Below are 15,408 nucleotides of genomic sequence, written 5' to 3'. Positions count from 1 at the left end.
ATTACCCCTTCTATGTATGCACTATACCCACCTGCAGCAAGAGTGTAGGAAGAAAGTATTAGGATTTCAGTTTTTTTTTTTTTTGAAATTCTATTCTTTTCTAATGTATATGCTTTACAATGTAGTACTTAATGTAGTGGAGCAGTAGCAATGACAGTGACTACTGAGAACATACTGTGGCCAGGCTTTCATCTAAGCACTTTACACTAAGTACTTAGTGCTTCACAAAAACTTGATGAAGTGGGTACTGTTATTATCCGCATTTTACAGATGAAGGAACTGAGGCCAGAGAGGTTGAGTAACTGGCCCATCACACCACCAGAAGGCAGCTGTGCCAGATTCCAACCCAGGCTGGCTCTAGCATCCACCCTTTATCCACAATGCCAATCTGCTCTCATAGCACACATGTATAATTTATAAACAAACAAATAAATAATACACAAATAAGATACAGATATCAGGGGTCCTGCTCAACATTTTTTACTGATAAGTTTTCATAATCAAATAATTAAACCGTGGTGGCAGAAGATGAGCCCTTGAGGCAAGGTCTAAGTCTCAATCTTTCTGTTGCCCCACCCAGGGGCTAGTGAGCATCTAGGTCTATATATGCTTAATAAATATCTGCTCCTAGAAACATCTAGTGCTTGATAATCACAACAAATGGTTATCAACACTTGCCATGTGCCAGAGACTCTTATTCTTAATCTTCACAGCAATCCTGAAGGAAACTGCTATGTGTGGCCCCATTTTGCAGATGAGGAGACTGAGCAGCTCTGAAACTTGCCAGAGGCTGACTCAAGTTGTGGGATTGCTGAACTTATTCTCTTCCACTGGTGAACAGGCCCACAGGGAGAAGCTTATGAAGGTGGGCGGGGGTGGGGGGTGAAAACACGGGGAAAGAGGCAGAGGTTTATCGTTCACTCCTTTGCCAGGTGCCCTTCCTTATTTGCTGACAGGTAAACTCCTACCTACCCTTCTTGCCCCAGTTCAAAGGCCACCTCTCTAGGAAGCCTGCCTTCCTTCACGTTGCAGTTAGTTGCACTTGCCCTGTGGTTCATGTGTCGTCTTCCCCACTGGGAAGTTCCACACTGGAACAGGAGCTGGAGTTCCTTGAGGACAGGGCTGGGTCCTACTTAAGGGGCATCCGCTGAGCAGGCTCAGCAAACCCATACGGGTGGGCTGAGCCTGTGCCACCCAGGCCAGAGGGCCCCCCCACCCCCCCGTAGGTTTTTCCTCCTCCTCTTCTTCTCCCTTCTCTTTGCTTTCCTTCTTCCTCCGCACTAGTCTCCTCCCTCCCTGCCCTGTGGTCCACCCGGTCCTATCTTCGTTCTTCTCCCACCCTCTTTCTCTCTCCCGCTCCTTGCGCCGCCCAGGGTCCGGCAGCTGCAATTCCCCCAGAGGCCTACAGAGGGAGCTGCTGAGCCACCTGCGGGGCCGTACGGCTGCTGCGCGCGCTTCCTGTGAGGTCAGGTGGGAGGAAGCGGCCTGGGAGCCGCGGGGACTGGACGCCGTCTAGGTCCGGGAGCCACGCCCGTAGGTGAGTGTCCGGGCCCTGGGCGCGGGAGAACGAGGGCGCATCCCTCCCCTACCCCGGGCCTGGTCTCGGAGTCGGGCTCCGCGGCCCGGGCAGCGGCCTCTCCCACCCTGGCAGCAAGCCCCGCCATCCCCATTCCCCACCCCCATCCCCACTTAGTGTCAGGTGCAGGGAGGGCCTGCCGCACCCTCAGCCCACCCAGCGGGGCGGGATAACAAAGCACAAAAGGACTGCGGAGGACCCTTCGGACCCGCTTGGCCTTCTGCAAGGGCCAGCAGGCTTCAAAATGGGGACCCGCCAGCTCAGGCCACGGGCGAGAGAACAAGGGCTCTTAACATCTTTTGGCGTGTGTGTAACGAGTGCTTTCGAGAATTTAGACGAAAACTGGCTCATCTTCTGAGAAAAATGATGGCCTTTACCCAGATTCGGGAGAGGCGTGGAAAGGCCCCCATCTCCAGCCCATGGACCCCCTTGTGGTCTGTGAGTGGGGCCTCAGCAGCATCCCTCATCCCATATTTCGGGAAAGCTGGCCGTGCCCGCCTGGTGTTACCTGAGAGGTGAGGGACAAGTGAGAGTGTGCCCTCTGCAGGAAAGTAGCTCTGAAGTGGGCCCTATCTCCTGCGGGGAGAAGGCCTGAGCCCTTAGCATCTCCCTGGACCATTTTTTAACGGAAGGGAAATGGAGACACTGGGGATCCTGGTGTCCTGGACTCCCTACTAGGGCCAGAGTTCCTGGCTTCATGCTCTTACTCTGCTGCCCATGGATGAATGGTCCTGGGTGAGTGAGGTAAGCCCCTCTGGGTCCCTAGCTGTATCTGCCCCTGAGGAGTGTTGGGAGGTGTAAGTGAGCTGAGCCTGGGTGGACTTTCCACAGGACCTGGGCCCCAGCAAGGGTTGTTACCCCTATTGTTGCTGGAGGTGGTGGTTAATAATAAAACTTCCTTCTCCAAGAATCTTTTTGATAGTTTTCCTAGTGGACTCAAAGTCTGAAAGATTTTTGCTTGGCAAACAACTTGTATTTATTTCTCTCCTTTTTATTAGTTAGACACACTGCCTACTCAGCATGGGTCACCAATGTGAGCACCCAGAATTGCAGTTTCTCCCACTGAAAGCAAGCATCTCTTTAACTTTGGTAAATTTTTTCCTTCAGGTGTTTTGAGGTCTGGGGAAAGGTGCAGCCCAGCAGGAACCCATAGCTCCTGGAAGGATGGTTCGGATCTTGGCCAATGGGGAAATTGTGCAGGACGATGACCCCCGTGTGAGGAACACTACCCAGCCACGCAGCAGCACCCCTCGACAGGTAGTCGCCCGGCCCCTGTGGAGGGGAGCAGCTGGCCTCCCGTCCTCTGTACCAGTTACTCCTTAGCTCCCAGAAGCTCCCTTACTGGTGATTAACCTTCTCTAGCCCGAAGTCCTCTTTGCAGAGAGCCAGGCTGAGCAGCATGGGGGTTTAAGACTTGGGGAAAGCCCCAGTAGATTGGTTGCCCAGCCCCCTGCCTCCCCAGCTCTCCTTCCTCCAGGCAGCCTTCCCAGACTTCAAACCCAAGAGCTGTCTCTCCCTTAACCTGGGCAGCAACCCCCACTGGAGCCAGCATCTTTTAGAGTCTGTTGGATGAGAGGGAAGCTGGAGAGTAAGTGGAGAAGAGGAACGCACGGCCACACAATGATGGGTTTAAAGGAAGGAGTGAGGAGTGTTAAAAATGCCTGCCCAGATGCTGTGCCCTGGGTGTAGGCCCACCCTCCTTGCCCCCTTCCTCTTCTCTGTCCCGGCATCTTCTCCCTGACGTGACATAGGGAACACGGACTGGCATTTTCTGTGCTCTGAGAGCTTGCGACTCAGTGGTTGGGCTCCCCATGGGTGGCATGTGAGGATTGCTGAGAAAGGAGGGCATGGCCCTGGGTGGCCGTAGGGGAGAGCAGGGCCCCACCCAGAGGGTGCCCTCCTGCCTCTCGTGCCTCCACTCCAGGGAAGCTCTCTCTGGATTCATTCGTCTCTCTCTGTCTTCACCTTCCAGAGCTTTCTCAATAGGGGCCATGGCGCCCCACTGGGGGGTCCTGGCCCTCGCCAGCAGCAGGCAGGCGCCAGGCTGGGTGCCGCTCAGTCCCCCTTCAGTGACCTCAACCGGCAGCTGATGAACATGGGCTTCCCCCAGTGGCATCTGGGCAACCACGCCGTGGAGCCGGTGACCTCCATCCTGCTCGTCTTCCTGCTCCTAATGCTCGGTGTGCGTGGACTCCTGCTGGTGGGCATCGTCTACCTGGTGTCCCACCTGAGCCAGCGGTGACCTCCGGGGGCTGCTGGAGCAGGTGTGTGGGAGAGGGAGCTGCTGGGCCTCGGTGTGAGAGCAGGCACCTGGGGAGGAGCTTCACTGGTGCCTTGAACGTGTGCTCAGAGAGAATGTTTCCATGTTGTGTTAAGCATGAGGCAGAGGGAGCCTCTAGTCCAACATTCCCAAAGGATCAGGTGATACGCTCATTCCCTGGAGATGCATTTTGGTAGTATCGGGCATTAAGCACAAAGTCAGAGCAAGAAAGGGAGTCCCTCTCCAATTCTCACCCAACCCAAGAAGAAAGTCTCTGCTGTGTGCCAGTACATTCTCATGCGTCTGGAACGCGGGCTGACTTCCCCATTACTAGGAAGCAGGCCTTGAGCTTAGGGCAGGTGGGAAAGGTTTCCAGACTTTTATAGCTCTGTTTTGTCTTAATGGTATATTTTTATTGGCTACCTTTTATTTATGACAAGTGGTACTGGTATTCTACTTATTGTGGTGGCGTTTTCAATAAAGAAATTTAAGTCAAAGTGAGTCCATGTAAAGACATTCGTAAATAATTGTACAACTGCATGTAGATCTGGAAGACGTGGAGAAAGTGGTTTGAGAGGAATTGGGATTGGGGACCAGGTAGAGGGGGGCATTTGACCTTGGAGGGTGGTTTCTCACCTTTTCCTGACGGGCTCTGAGAGCAGGGGCAGGGGGCCAGGTGAAGCCTGGACTTGGGCCCCTTGACCGATGCCTGGATAACTCTGGCTTACCCTGAGATGTTGGCCTTGTCCGGGGTGGTGTGGGAGAGATTCTCTGACCAGAAGGGCCAATGAGGCTGTGGGGTCAGCACAGCCGGGGTGCTGGCCTCCCTTCCCAGGGTCTCTGACCAGAGGCTGCTCAACCTCCCTCAGTCTCCTGAGGCTCTCACAGCCTCTAACCTCGGCACACTCTCCTTAGAAAGCAGGGGTCTTGGCGTTGACTACCCTGTGCACATGGGCTGAGGGTGCCCTGCTTTCCGTGAGTGGAGGCCTTGAGTTATGGCTGGTTGAGCCCTGGGTCTGTGTGGAGGCCCTGCTGGGGGGTGGGGTGTGGCATCGGATGGCTGAGGGCTCTGAGCCTACAGTGCTGACCGTTCAAGGTCAGGGAGAGGCTGCGTGAGCTGGAGGGCTTCCCCGGCTCAGGGACCAGATTTCTCACCTCACCTTCCTCTTAAGATCCTTCTGGGTCTGGTGGTTTGGGGGAAGAAGGCAGGTTTTAGAGGTGCTTCTTGAAAGCCAGGGCCGGGGCAGCAAACCATCGTGGGGTGTATGTTGGGGGAGGATGGGGGAGAGGGGTGGAGGTTGATTCCATCCCTCCGGAGAGCCTGCGGTGCTGCGGGGGAACAGAACCCTCTTCCCCTGCCCTTGTGCCCACCGCTGCCCTTGAGGGGGCTGGCGGCCTTTATCATGGACATTCCCGGGGGAGCTTTATACTGTTCAGATAGGACTCCTATCTCAGGGTTTTCTGTGTCTTTATTTCCACAGACAGGGAAGGGAGGGTCTGGCTCCCGGCGGCTCCTCTGGGGCCTGGGCAGGGGAGGTGGTGCCCAAGCGTGGTTGGTATCCCAGCTGTTCCCCGTGGCATCTCCTTCTGCCCAGCACATCCCCCAGCCCCCAGGCTCCTGTGGCTCTAGCCCAGCAGCTGTGGGGGAAGGGATGATCCTGCACAGTACTCCCTCTCCTGACACCCCCCTTCAGTGCATCTCTCTGCAGCTGGGCTTTCCCTTTCTTTTTGCCTTGCAAAGCTGTGGGACTTTCTGAAGAAATAAATCTTAAGTGGACCCTCAATATATAAAATTCCTTGAAGGGGTATGAATCTGAGTCCACAAATTCAGGGCTGAGAACTGTGTCTTTTTCCATAATTCAGTTTCCATTCCCAAAGCCTGAGGCCTTTGAGGAGAATTGAGGGTGCTTTAGAGAAGGCAGGGCTTTCCTTCCTGCTTCTGACTAGGAGACAGACTGGGGCAGGCCCTGGGGGGCAGGAGGAGCCCTGGGCATCAGGCCAGGGGCAGTGGCACTGCCCCAGGGACTTGATAGCCAGCCTAAGGGAAGCAGCTCGGGGCTCGGACGACGTGAGTTGTTCAAGAAAGAAGGGCTTTTTGTTGATTGAGCGCAACACCCATGACACAGACCCAGCAGAGCTGCGCTGGTTGACGTGGCCCGGGGCGGGGCCCAGGGGCCCACCCCTCGACCCGCCTTTCCTCAGCCAACCTTCCCTGTGCCCCTCGGGCTCTGGGCGGTTTGCTAACGAACGCTCTGCCTCACTTCTCAAGGTTCAGGGTCCGAAAGTCTGCGTCGGCGGAAGCAGGGAGCTGAGGGAAGGCGCCCCCTGGGGTTGTGCAGCCTGTGGAGCTGCTATAAGCCGTCTGGGGGCCGCGTCTCTACCTCCTGTGTGAATGCCCTTCAGTGGGCTCTCGCCTGCCTGCAGTCAGAAATCATGGTGCAGACATGTTCTGAGCAGGTAGAGGCTTGTTGCCTGGCTGGGTGGCCAGATGCAGAGCCCGATGGGCCCCTGAGAGAGGCCAAGGGCCACCTTGGCCTAGTGCGCATCCTAGCCGGAGCCTTGCTGAGGAGGGTGGGCCCTGCCTCCTCTGCCCCCACCACCGCCGCCCTGCGTGCTGCGTGACGGTACCCCCCAGACTGGGCCACCTTGGGGGCAGATTTCAAGGGAGGTTTCTGCTAATCTCTAGGGCTAATCCTCGGAGCCCTGTGTCTCCGTGTCAGGTTGGATTTGCGGCCTGGCTGCCTCGTGAGCCACAGCGGGGTTCACACCATGCCTCCGCCGCCTCCATGGGGCTGGAAATAACTCACATCCCCCGTGGGGTTGTTTGACTCCCTGGTTGGGGCCACCTGGTGAGGAGCTGCTGGGGTCCCACTGTCTGTTGCTACTCCATCTCCCAGGACGAGCGGCCTCCTGGGCCCTTCCTTCCACAAGTTCCAAGCCCTTTGCTCTGCACGCTGTACCCCTCCCCGCCCTCCAGCTAGCCTGCCGGTGAGGACCACAGTTCCATATCACCAGAAGAGACACTGCACCTGAGAGAGAGCTACGTGATTTGCTGCCTCCAGGGCTCTTCCTGGGCCTTTTGGCAGAGGCAGGGACTTGGGCTCCCTGACTGGGGACTCTGGCTCTGTGAGTTGAGGAAAAACCCTGGTGTGGTGGTCAAGAGCCTCTGCCCAAGGACACCTGACCTTGAGGGCAGAGAAGGCTCCCCAACCCTGGCCGGCTGGACCCTGGAGGAAGCTTGCAGGCCCTGCTCTGCTTTGTGGGTCCATGACCTTGGACAGCTCACTTAGTCTCTTGGGCCTTGTTCCTCATCTCTAAGGAGGGGTGATGGTCCCTCTGGGTCCCTCCTGCCACCTGGAGCCTCAGGGATCACCCTCAGTGCAGTGGGTGAGGGAGATGGGCAGAGGGCATGGGGAGGACTTCTCCAGCTCCAGCACCTCCTCCTCGGACGCTCCGCCTTGGACCACAGCTCCTGTGCTGTGGGCTCAGTCAGAGCAGCCACCACGTCCCAAGCTCCGAGGACCCCCAGCTGGGGTAGAGCTGGTCTTCTAAGACCAGTGTCACCATCCACCCACCTTCTCCTGTTGGAGAAGAAATGCAGCTGCTTCTCTCGCTCCTGGAAGCTGAGGGGCTTGTTGCAGGTCTCGAGTGTCAGGACAGGAGGAATTTGCCAAGTGTGCTGTGTGCCTGACACTGTGCTAAGCACTTGGTGTCATTTAATTGTCACTAGAACTTTATGATCGAGGTACAATCACTGTCATCCTCATTTCACTGCTGAGCACACTGTAGAGCATTTATAACTCGCCCCCAGGACTCCCGCACCCCTCCCACCCCCAGGTGAGCAGGGGGTGGAGCTAGGATGCAGACTGAGGCCAAGCCCACACGCTCGACCACTCCTCTGTTCACCTTTGGTATATGTCAGCATCACCTCCAGACTTGTTTCAGGTGCAGATTCCCAGGCCTCACCATAGACTTTCTCAGAAGCGCTGAGGGATGTGGTCCAGAGCCTGCCTCTTACAAAGCCCTCCAGGTGATTCTGATGGAGGGTTGTGAGTGAGAGGTAGTTCATCTCCTGACTGTGCAGAGGGTGCCTGTGGCCCAGAGAGAGGAGAGAGGCAGGGCGGGAACAGGCCTCACTACCTGTGGAGACCCACTGTGACCACTAGATCAGCTCTGTGAGGGCGGAGGGCACAGGGTAGGTGTGAGGATGCTGGCTGCAGCTGCCCAGCTGGGTGGCCTCCGTAGCTTCCCAGCTCTGGGCCACAGCCATTCAATGGGGTGCAGCTCTCTTCCCTGCTTTCCTGAATGCATGACGTTTCACAGCAAAATGGCAAGGGGAGAAATCCAGTTACCTCATGTAGGGTCCCTGAAGGATGGTACAGGTGAGGGTGAGGGAGGCAGAGGGCTTTACCCCCAAAACCAGATGGAGAGAGAAGCCAGCAACCTGTCTAGCAGGGCACGACGGTGGGAGAAGCAGAGCTTAGCCCTCCTTGTGCTGCTGCCTGGGACCCCAAAGAGTGAGGAAGTTCAGGAAGCAGATGGAGTGCTTCAGTGGAATTGCAGAGTGTGTGTGTGTGTGTGTGTGTGTGTGTGTGTGTGTGTGTGTGTCTATAATCCTTTGGTTAGGGGGTGGAGGGAGAGCTGAAACCATTTGGCTTTAGGGACCCAGAGCTTGGGAGGAGGAAGATAAAGCTGTCCAAATGAGGCTGAGCCTTTAGGGCAACTACCTAAAGTGCAGGCTGACAACAGCTGGAGGGGGGAGGGCTGGTCTGCATTCACTGGGCCACCAGCTTTTAGTCCCTCTGGTGTCGGGCCCTACAGGAGGCTGGATTCCTGGGTTCAAATTCCAGCTCCACCTCCAGTCAGCCAGTGACCTTGGGCAAGGTCCACATTCTCCCTGCCTCTCTGTGTCCTCATCTGCACCTCCCAGGGATGGGAGGATCAGTATATTAATTCATGGGAAGCACTTAGCAGTTTCTGGTGCAAGGTTAGCACTTGATAATACCATATTCACTGAGCAATGGCATTAGGGTTTATGTAATAGTTTTCTTTAGAGCAACATACAATTTACTTAAAATATTTCGAAAAGGAAGACTCACATTGCTGTTGCAAATTGAAGACCAATGTTACTTGCCATTCCTAGTAGGTATTAGTACAAGTAAATTCAGTGTAGAGAAAATAACATGATTCCATTTTCACCCTTTAGGTAGCTGCCGCTGTCAACCAAGGCTCTAAGCCTGATGCCTTTTTTCTTTGTTAAAAAGGCAGTTTACCAGGATTTAGAAAGGTATTAAAGACCTACAAGCATCTCACTGAGACATTCCCCCTGACGGATTCAGAAGACTGAAGAGAAATGAAAAGGGAATGGCCTTCTCACTGAATGATTCAGTGCTGTGTTTGTGAATTGCTTACAGTCACCTTGTACACCCCAGATCATTTCATGTGAAAGCATCCTACCATGTAAAAGCATCCTACCTACAACTGTGGGAAACACTGTATGATCTTGGGCAAACTATTTTTAAAATGTAGTCTTTGGAACAGAATTCATTTGCATGGTTCAAAGATCAAGCGATGTACAAATGCATACGGACAAAGTCTCCCTCCCTCCCCTGTCCCATCCATCCATCCATGCATCCCCCCCTCCAACCCTATAACTACTGTTCTTAGCATCTTTTAAATCCTTCCAGAACTTATTTATGCAATTATGTGCAAACACAAATATACTAATTTTGTCTTCTTTTTTAATATAAATAATGGAAAATTAGACACATTTTCTGCCCTCTCTTTTTTACGTAACAGTATCCTGGACACATTTCATATTAGTGCATAGAAAGCTGCCTCATTCTGTAGAGTTTTGGTATTGAGGTGAGTTGTTGACCCCCTTTTGCTCTCAACGGAATCATCTGTACCACAGGGGGTTGACCCAGTTGACCCCCAAGGGCCTCGCAGCACTGACCTTGAACCACTCCATGGGGCTGTTTCTCTGAAATGAGGGGGTCCTGACAGAAATGTCCCCCTTCTTCAGGGCTGGAGGAGGAAGCTCCCTGGATGGTTTAAACTTGGTCCTAGGTCTGCAGTCTGTTCAGCAGACATTCAGGAAGAGTGTCCTGTGTCCCAGGACAGGGTGAGGCAGGAATAGCCTAGGAAGTCACACCCAGTTCATTTTCTCTGTTCCCTTTGCAGTCGGATGGGATGCCTTTCCTGTCTTCCCCTGGCTTTGTCTGGCTCAGCTCAGCAAGGAGGAGGGGAGGAGGTATGGTGGCCTCACCTGAAACCTGTCCTCCTGAGTCAGGCTGCACCCTAAGGTGAGCCTGGTGGGCCTCTCCACCACCTCTAACAGACAGGCGTGACCCTCCCCTGGCCTCCTTCCATTCTGGAAAAACAAAGGGGCAAGGGTGGATTTCCTTGAAGGCCCCTCTCAGCTCTAAAACTCGACAATACCTACCAGAGGGCCTTGCCCATAGTAAGTGCTTGATGGACTTTGCTGCTGACATGGCCTGGCATTGCCACTGTCACTGTTCCTGTGCCCCCACCCCCTTCCCCCGACACTTTTGATGAAGATCTAGATGAAGGAGATGGAGGGATGCTGTGAAGAATGACACAGCCTCAGGCTTGCTTTAGCTCTGACTGAATGAAGCCCTGTTCTCCTTGTACAGGAAGACCCTGGAGACCCCAGCGATCGTGGTGTGTCGGCCTGAAGGGCTGTGAATGTTGTACCATGGCGCCACCTGGTGGAATGTCTCTGCAGGAGCATGACCTCCATCTCTCCATCAAATCAGTCTTCCTCCTGCCCCAGGTGAGTGCTCCGCTCAGCCAGCCCAGGCTTACGATTGCCTTGCATTTCCGTGATAGCAGAACTCGGGTTTCTCGTGGAGAGTACATGCGATTCCACTGGAATTAATTTACTATGGTCTCATCCTGGGGTAAGACCCTTGTCTCGTTTCATCTTCCCACAAAGAAAAATAGATGTTTTTCCCTTTTTCACAGATGGTGACTCTGAGGCTTGGAGAGGTTAAAGCAACTCACACGTGGTTGCACAGAGGTGGCAGATCTGGGCTGGGACCCCTAGGGGAGGGGAGAGGAAGGGAGGGGAGGGGGGAAGGTGCAGGGTGGCTGAGGACCCCAGGAAGAGACTCTGTCACCAAGGGCCTTGGGCCTGTTTTGAAGAAGAGCCCCTGGTACTTGAGCCTCCAGGGCAGGAGTTGGAATGAGAAGTCTCACACTGGGTGATTTTCTAGTCCAGACTTGCTGTCATCATGGAGGTGGCCCCAGCGGGAGAGACTTGTTTGTTCTCTAAGGCTGGGCTCTCTCTAGATTGGGTCTGGGGGGAGCTGTGTCTAGGGCAGCCCGCCCAGTGCAGTGCCCACCAGCACTTCCACACTCACCTGTCTTCACTCAGCCCAGTTTGCTTTGATAAATGTGATTTTGTGATCTGGTGTCATTCAGGACACAGTGTCCCTTGTCTAGTGCTTGTCTTTTTCATAGGAGGCAAGGAGTAAGGGAGTCAGATCTCCCACTTGCTAGTTGTGTGCCTCGGCTTCCTCATCTGTGAAATGGGGAGGTGTCATTGAGAGCTGTTGTGAGGTCCAGATGGTAGATGTATATAGTACCTGGTGTGTAGCAGCATGCCGTAGTGATGGTTTGTATTGGATCCCTTCCTGCAGTGCTCATTGCTGAAAACTGGCTGTACTTAGCCAACAGTGTTCAAAATGTAATTTGCTTTTGAAATTTTGGGAGGAAAAAAAACTGAGAACATTTCCAATATGACACTTACCAGTATACTGCAGCTACGAAGTTTGCCTCTGAGGCACTGGCCTGGGCTAGAGCCCGCTGCAGCCTGGGGGAGGTATTTCTTTTGCAACTTTGAGCTCACCTAATCCTGAGAAACCATCTTCTTCTGATGAAGGGACTAAAATCCAGATGCTTTCAGCAAGGGAAGGGACAAGGCAACCACAGATGCCTGAGACAGAGTGTTCCCTTCCCTGACAGTGATTCTCAACCCCTGCCGCACAATAGATTCACCTGGGTGGGCAGCTTTAAAACTTGCAGTGTGGGATCCAGCCCTAGAAGCCGGGCTGGGCTGGCCAGACTTCCTCCTGGCAGAAGCCTCTCTCGCCGTGGGGAGTGGGGTCTGTGGTGCCTGTCCTTTCACACACTACTTGGTTCTTTTTTGTGCTCCCAGCCCCTGATGAAGGCTGGGCCCTAATCAGAGCTTAGGGATCATTGAGTGAATTGCATGAGAAGGCACAAGCGACCAGCCGAACTGAAAGGAGAAGGGCGACCCAAGAGCAGAGCTCACCCTTCCTGCCTTGGCTGGGTGGATCCTGTGACTTCCAGTGGATCGGGAAAAATAACATCACCTGGGCACTTGGCCTTAATTCTCAAGTTATAAATACAGACAGTCCCCCCTTGTCCACCCCCAGCACAAGTGGTTGAAAGAGAGGGAGGGAGGAGATAGGGAAGGAGGGCAGGAGGGAGGCAAGAAGGAAGGAAGGAAAGAACCTGGGTCAACCGTGTAAGTGCAGCCCTGAGTCAGGGCTCCTGGGGCTTGCTGTGCTGTCTGCCTGTGTCCCTGTGTTTCTCTAAATGAAGCAGTAACCCTCCTGTGGAGACCACCAGATGAGGACTCCCCTAGTCCCGTGGCCCCTTCGCTGCCCCTGCCTCAGGAGCTGGAGGGTCCCCTCTAAGGCTGTAGTCTCCATGCATCCCTATCCTTCTGCTGCACTGCTCCCTGGGGTGGGGTCCTTAAACCAGGCCCAGCCCTGGGGTATGGAGGGTGCAGCGACCCTGACGTCACCCTACACAGATGTCATGAAAATGATGCATTGTGGCCTCACAGCTCAGGAAGGGAATTGCCCCGGGGATGCTTGCTACCTTGTTTTCTCTGCTCCATTCCCCGGGTAGTTCGGCTCTTGCCCTTTGCTCCCAAACCCTTGAGGAAACAGGACCTGCTCTCTGTGGCCTGTAACTCCCAGTGCCCTAGTTCTATGGGGTTGGAGACTCAAATGCCTTCAGGAGCCCGGCAGGTGGCTGAGAGAACCATGTGAAACAGCTGGGGACCAGGCCATAGGGAGGGGTGGGGTCTGTGGAGAACTGGGCAGAGAGCATTTGCCTAAAGGCCCTCATGTGGCTGCACAGCACTGTGCAGGGTGAAGCTAATGTTGCTGCCGGCAGGCCAGGCACAGGGCTCTTCACTGTGTAGTCTCTAGGGCCTGTGTCACAGCTCCCTCTTCCCCAGTTGCCATGTGGCCTTGGGAAATCAAGCCCCTTTCCTCAGCCTTAGTTTCCTCTCTATAAGTAGGGGTAATAATACCCCCTATTAGAGTTGATGTGCTGACGAAAGTGACGTGATATATTCCTTAAATACTGCATAAAATACTCTTGATATAGCACCTGTATTCCCTTTCTCTGCATGTGACAAATTACCAAACACTTAGCACTTAAGCAACATGTTTATCACTTCAGTTTCTGGGTGTGGCTTAGCCAGGTCTTCTGCAAGGCTGCAAACAGGAACCCCAGGACTGGGCTCTCACCTAGAGGCTCGACTGGGAACAGTACGCTTTCAAGCTCTTCGGGGTATTTATTGGCAGACTGCACTTTCTTGCCGCTGTAGGACTTGTGGCAGCTCTTTCTTCAAAGCCAGCAATGGAGAGAGACTCTTGAGCAAGTCCACCAGCAAGACCGAGTCTTACATAACTTAATACAATCATGGGAGAGACATCCGGTCACCTTTGCCACACTCTGTTGGTTAGAAGCAAGTCCCAGGGCCCGCCTACACTCGAGGGGAAGGGATCCCAGGAAAACCTGAACATCAGGAGGCCAGATCATGTGGCCACCTGAAAGTCCATCCACCACAGCACCTGAAAGATTGTTGGACATTATTACGATTGATTGGGTGCCACAACATGCCAGGTAGTGACACGGGGGTCGGGGCGGGGAGAGTTCATACATATCATTCCATCTATTTTTACTGTTTTATGAGTAAACGGAAACTCAGAGAGGCCGAGCAAGTTATCTAAACTCATCCAGCTAGTAAGCGACACAGCAGGATTTAAACCCAGGTCTCTGCTGTCTTCCCTAGACATTACATTCAAGGTCAGGGTCAACTTCAAGCCATCCCTGAGGAGCCCTCTAACACCCCGAAAGTATTTTGTTCTGGAGGTCAGTTCTTTCCCTGGGTTCAAGTCCTTCGGCTCTTGTTCTGCTAGGTCCTGTCCTTGGCTGCTGAATTTCTCTGTACCGCCTTCCTTTTGCTCTGTCCTCAGACACTGCTTGAAATGGTTTGGGTTTCTTGCCCCACATTTACATCCAACTTCAATTTATCCGTCCATGATTTTTGTCTCTTGTTAACTCCTTCCCACTCAACAAAACTCTACAAACACTCTCCTATGAGGAAAGCCCTGGGCTGGAGACTCCCTCTGCCCCCAACATTCTTACAGTTGCATGAAGAGGCAGCATGTTCATTACTAATCCTGGTCCAGTGGTTCAGAGCTTTTCGAGGATAAGGACAATTAAAAACTAAAACAATAGTGTTCTTAAAGAAGATTAAAATCATTTTCTCTCAAGAAAATGAATAAAAACATCAGAATTAGACAATACAGAGAGGGTTTGGACACCTTCACAAAGTCATCAGGCATGTAGGTCCCTCTTATCCAGCAGCCCTGCCTCATAGTCCAAGATGGTTGCTAAGCTCCAGCCATCATGTCCTCATTCCAGTCAGCATGAAGGAGGGAGAGGCAAAGATTAATCATCCCTAACCACCCAGATCTGGTCATCTCTCCAGTTATATGCTCCCTTGGCACTTTTGCTTCCCTTTCAGAATGGAGAGTAATTTATTCTTTGTGTCATTATTTGTTTGATGACCGTCTACCACTCTCCCTTGCCTCTCACCAGACTAGAAACTCCATGAAGTCTGGCATCATATCTGTCTTCTCTGTTGCTCTAGCCCTGTTGTCCAGCACTGTGCTGGCACATAGTAGGTGCTCCATGAATAGTTATTAATAGGAGGAACACTTTATACATGTTGTTAATATTATGATGAGTCACAGTTGGCCTGGTCCAAATCCAGAGTTTCTGAATTGAGTCTGTAATGGTGAGTGCTGCTATGGGCCAGGCCCTGTGCTAAGGGCTTCACGTGCATTATCTCATTTTAATCCTCACCAGAACTCTGGGAGGTAGATAATGCTGTTATCTACAATTGGCAAATGGGAAAATGGCACCAGGTCATGGAACTACTAAATGTGAAAGCTGTGATTTGGACTTGGCTCTCCTGACGCAAGTCCTGTATTCACTCACGTCCTGCCTTTCTGGGCTAGCGGTGTGCCCACCACTGCCTCCAGACCCCCCCCCCCACTGCAGCCCTGGCTCTCTTGGTTGCAGCAGACAGCTCAGCAGGCATTGATGCAATCACAGGGGCTCAGGAAGCCTTATGCATTTGGCACCATGTCCCAAAGTGGCATCTCTCCTGCAGATGTGGTAGGCACCAACATTGATTGGGAGAATGCTGGTTCCCCAGCTTTCCTTCCCCTCTAACAGTTTTTTAGGAGCCTTTGTGGACCCGGGAGCTTTCTCA

General features: G+C 53.4%; 1 protein-coding gene across 1 annotated transcript; it reads left to right on the top strand.

Annotated features, from left to right (window-relative positions):
* The first annotated feature begins 1,460 nt into the window (after positions 1-1,460).
* On the top strand, positions 1,461-4,313 carry FAM241B (family with sequence similarity 241 member B). Its single transcript, XM_060092201.1, has 3 exons — positions 1,461-1,537; positions 2,684-2,833; positions 3,549-4,313. Exons 2-3 carry the CDS (start codon positions 2,741-2,743, stop codon positions 3,816-3,818), a joined length of 363 nt encoding a protein of 120 aa, XP_059948184.1. The 5' UTR covers positions 1,461-1,537; positions 2,684-2,740; the 3' UTR covers positions 3,819-4,313.
* Positions 4,314-15,408: the final 11,095 nt, after the last annotated feature.

The sequence above is a fragment of the Mesoplodon densirostris genome, chromosome 1 (genome assembly GCF_025265405.1).
Source record: "Mesoplodon densirostris isolate mMesDen1 chromosome 1, mMesDen1 primary haplotype, whole genome shotgun sequence".
In the NCBI taxonomy this organism is placed as follows: domain Eukaryota; kingdom Metazoa; phylum Chordata; class Mammalia; order Artiodactyla; family Ziphiidae; genus Mesoplodon; species Mesoplodon densirostris.
The sequence above is the reverse complement of the archived record's forward strand: the minus strand, read 5'-3'. Positions and strand labels throughout refer to the sequence as shown.

Excerpts from the sequence above, each read along its gene's own strand:
- FAM241B (XM_060092201.1), top strand. The coding sequence starts at position 2,741 with ATGGTTCGGATCTTGGCCAATGGGGAAATTGTGCAGGACGATGACCCC. Across the intron at positions 2,834-3,548 it reads GCAGCAGCACCCCTCGACAG|AGCTTTCTCAATAGGGGCCA; the intron begins GTAGTCGCCCGG and ends TTCACCTTCCAG.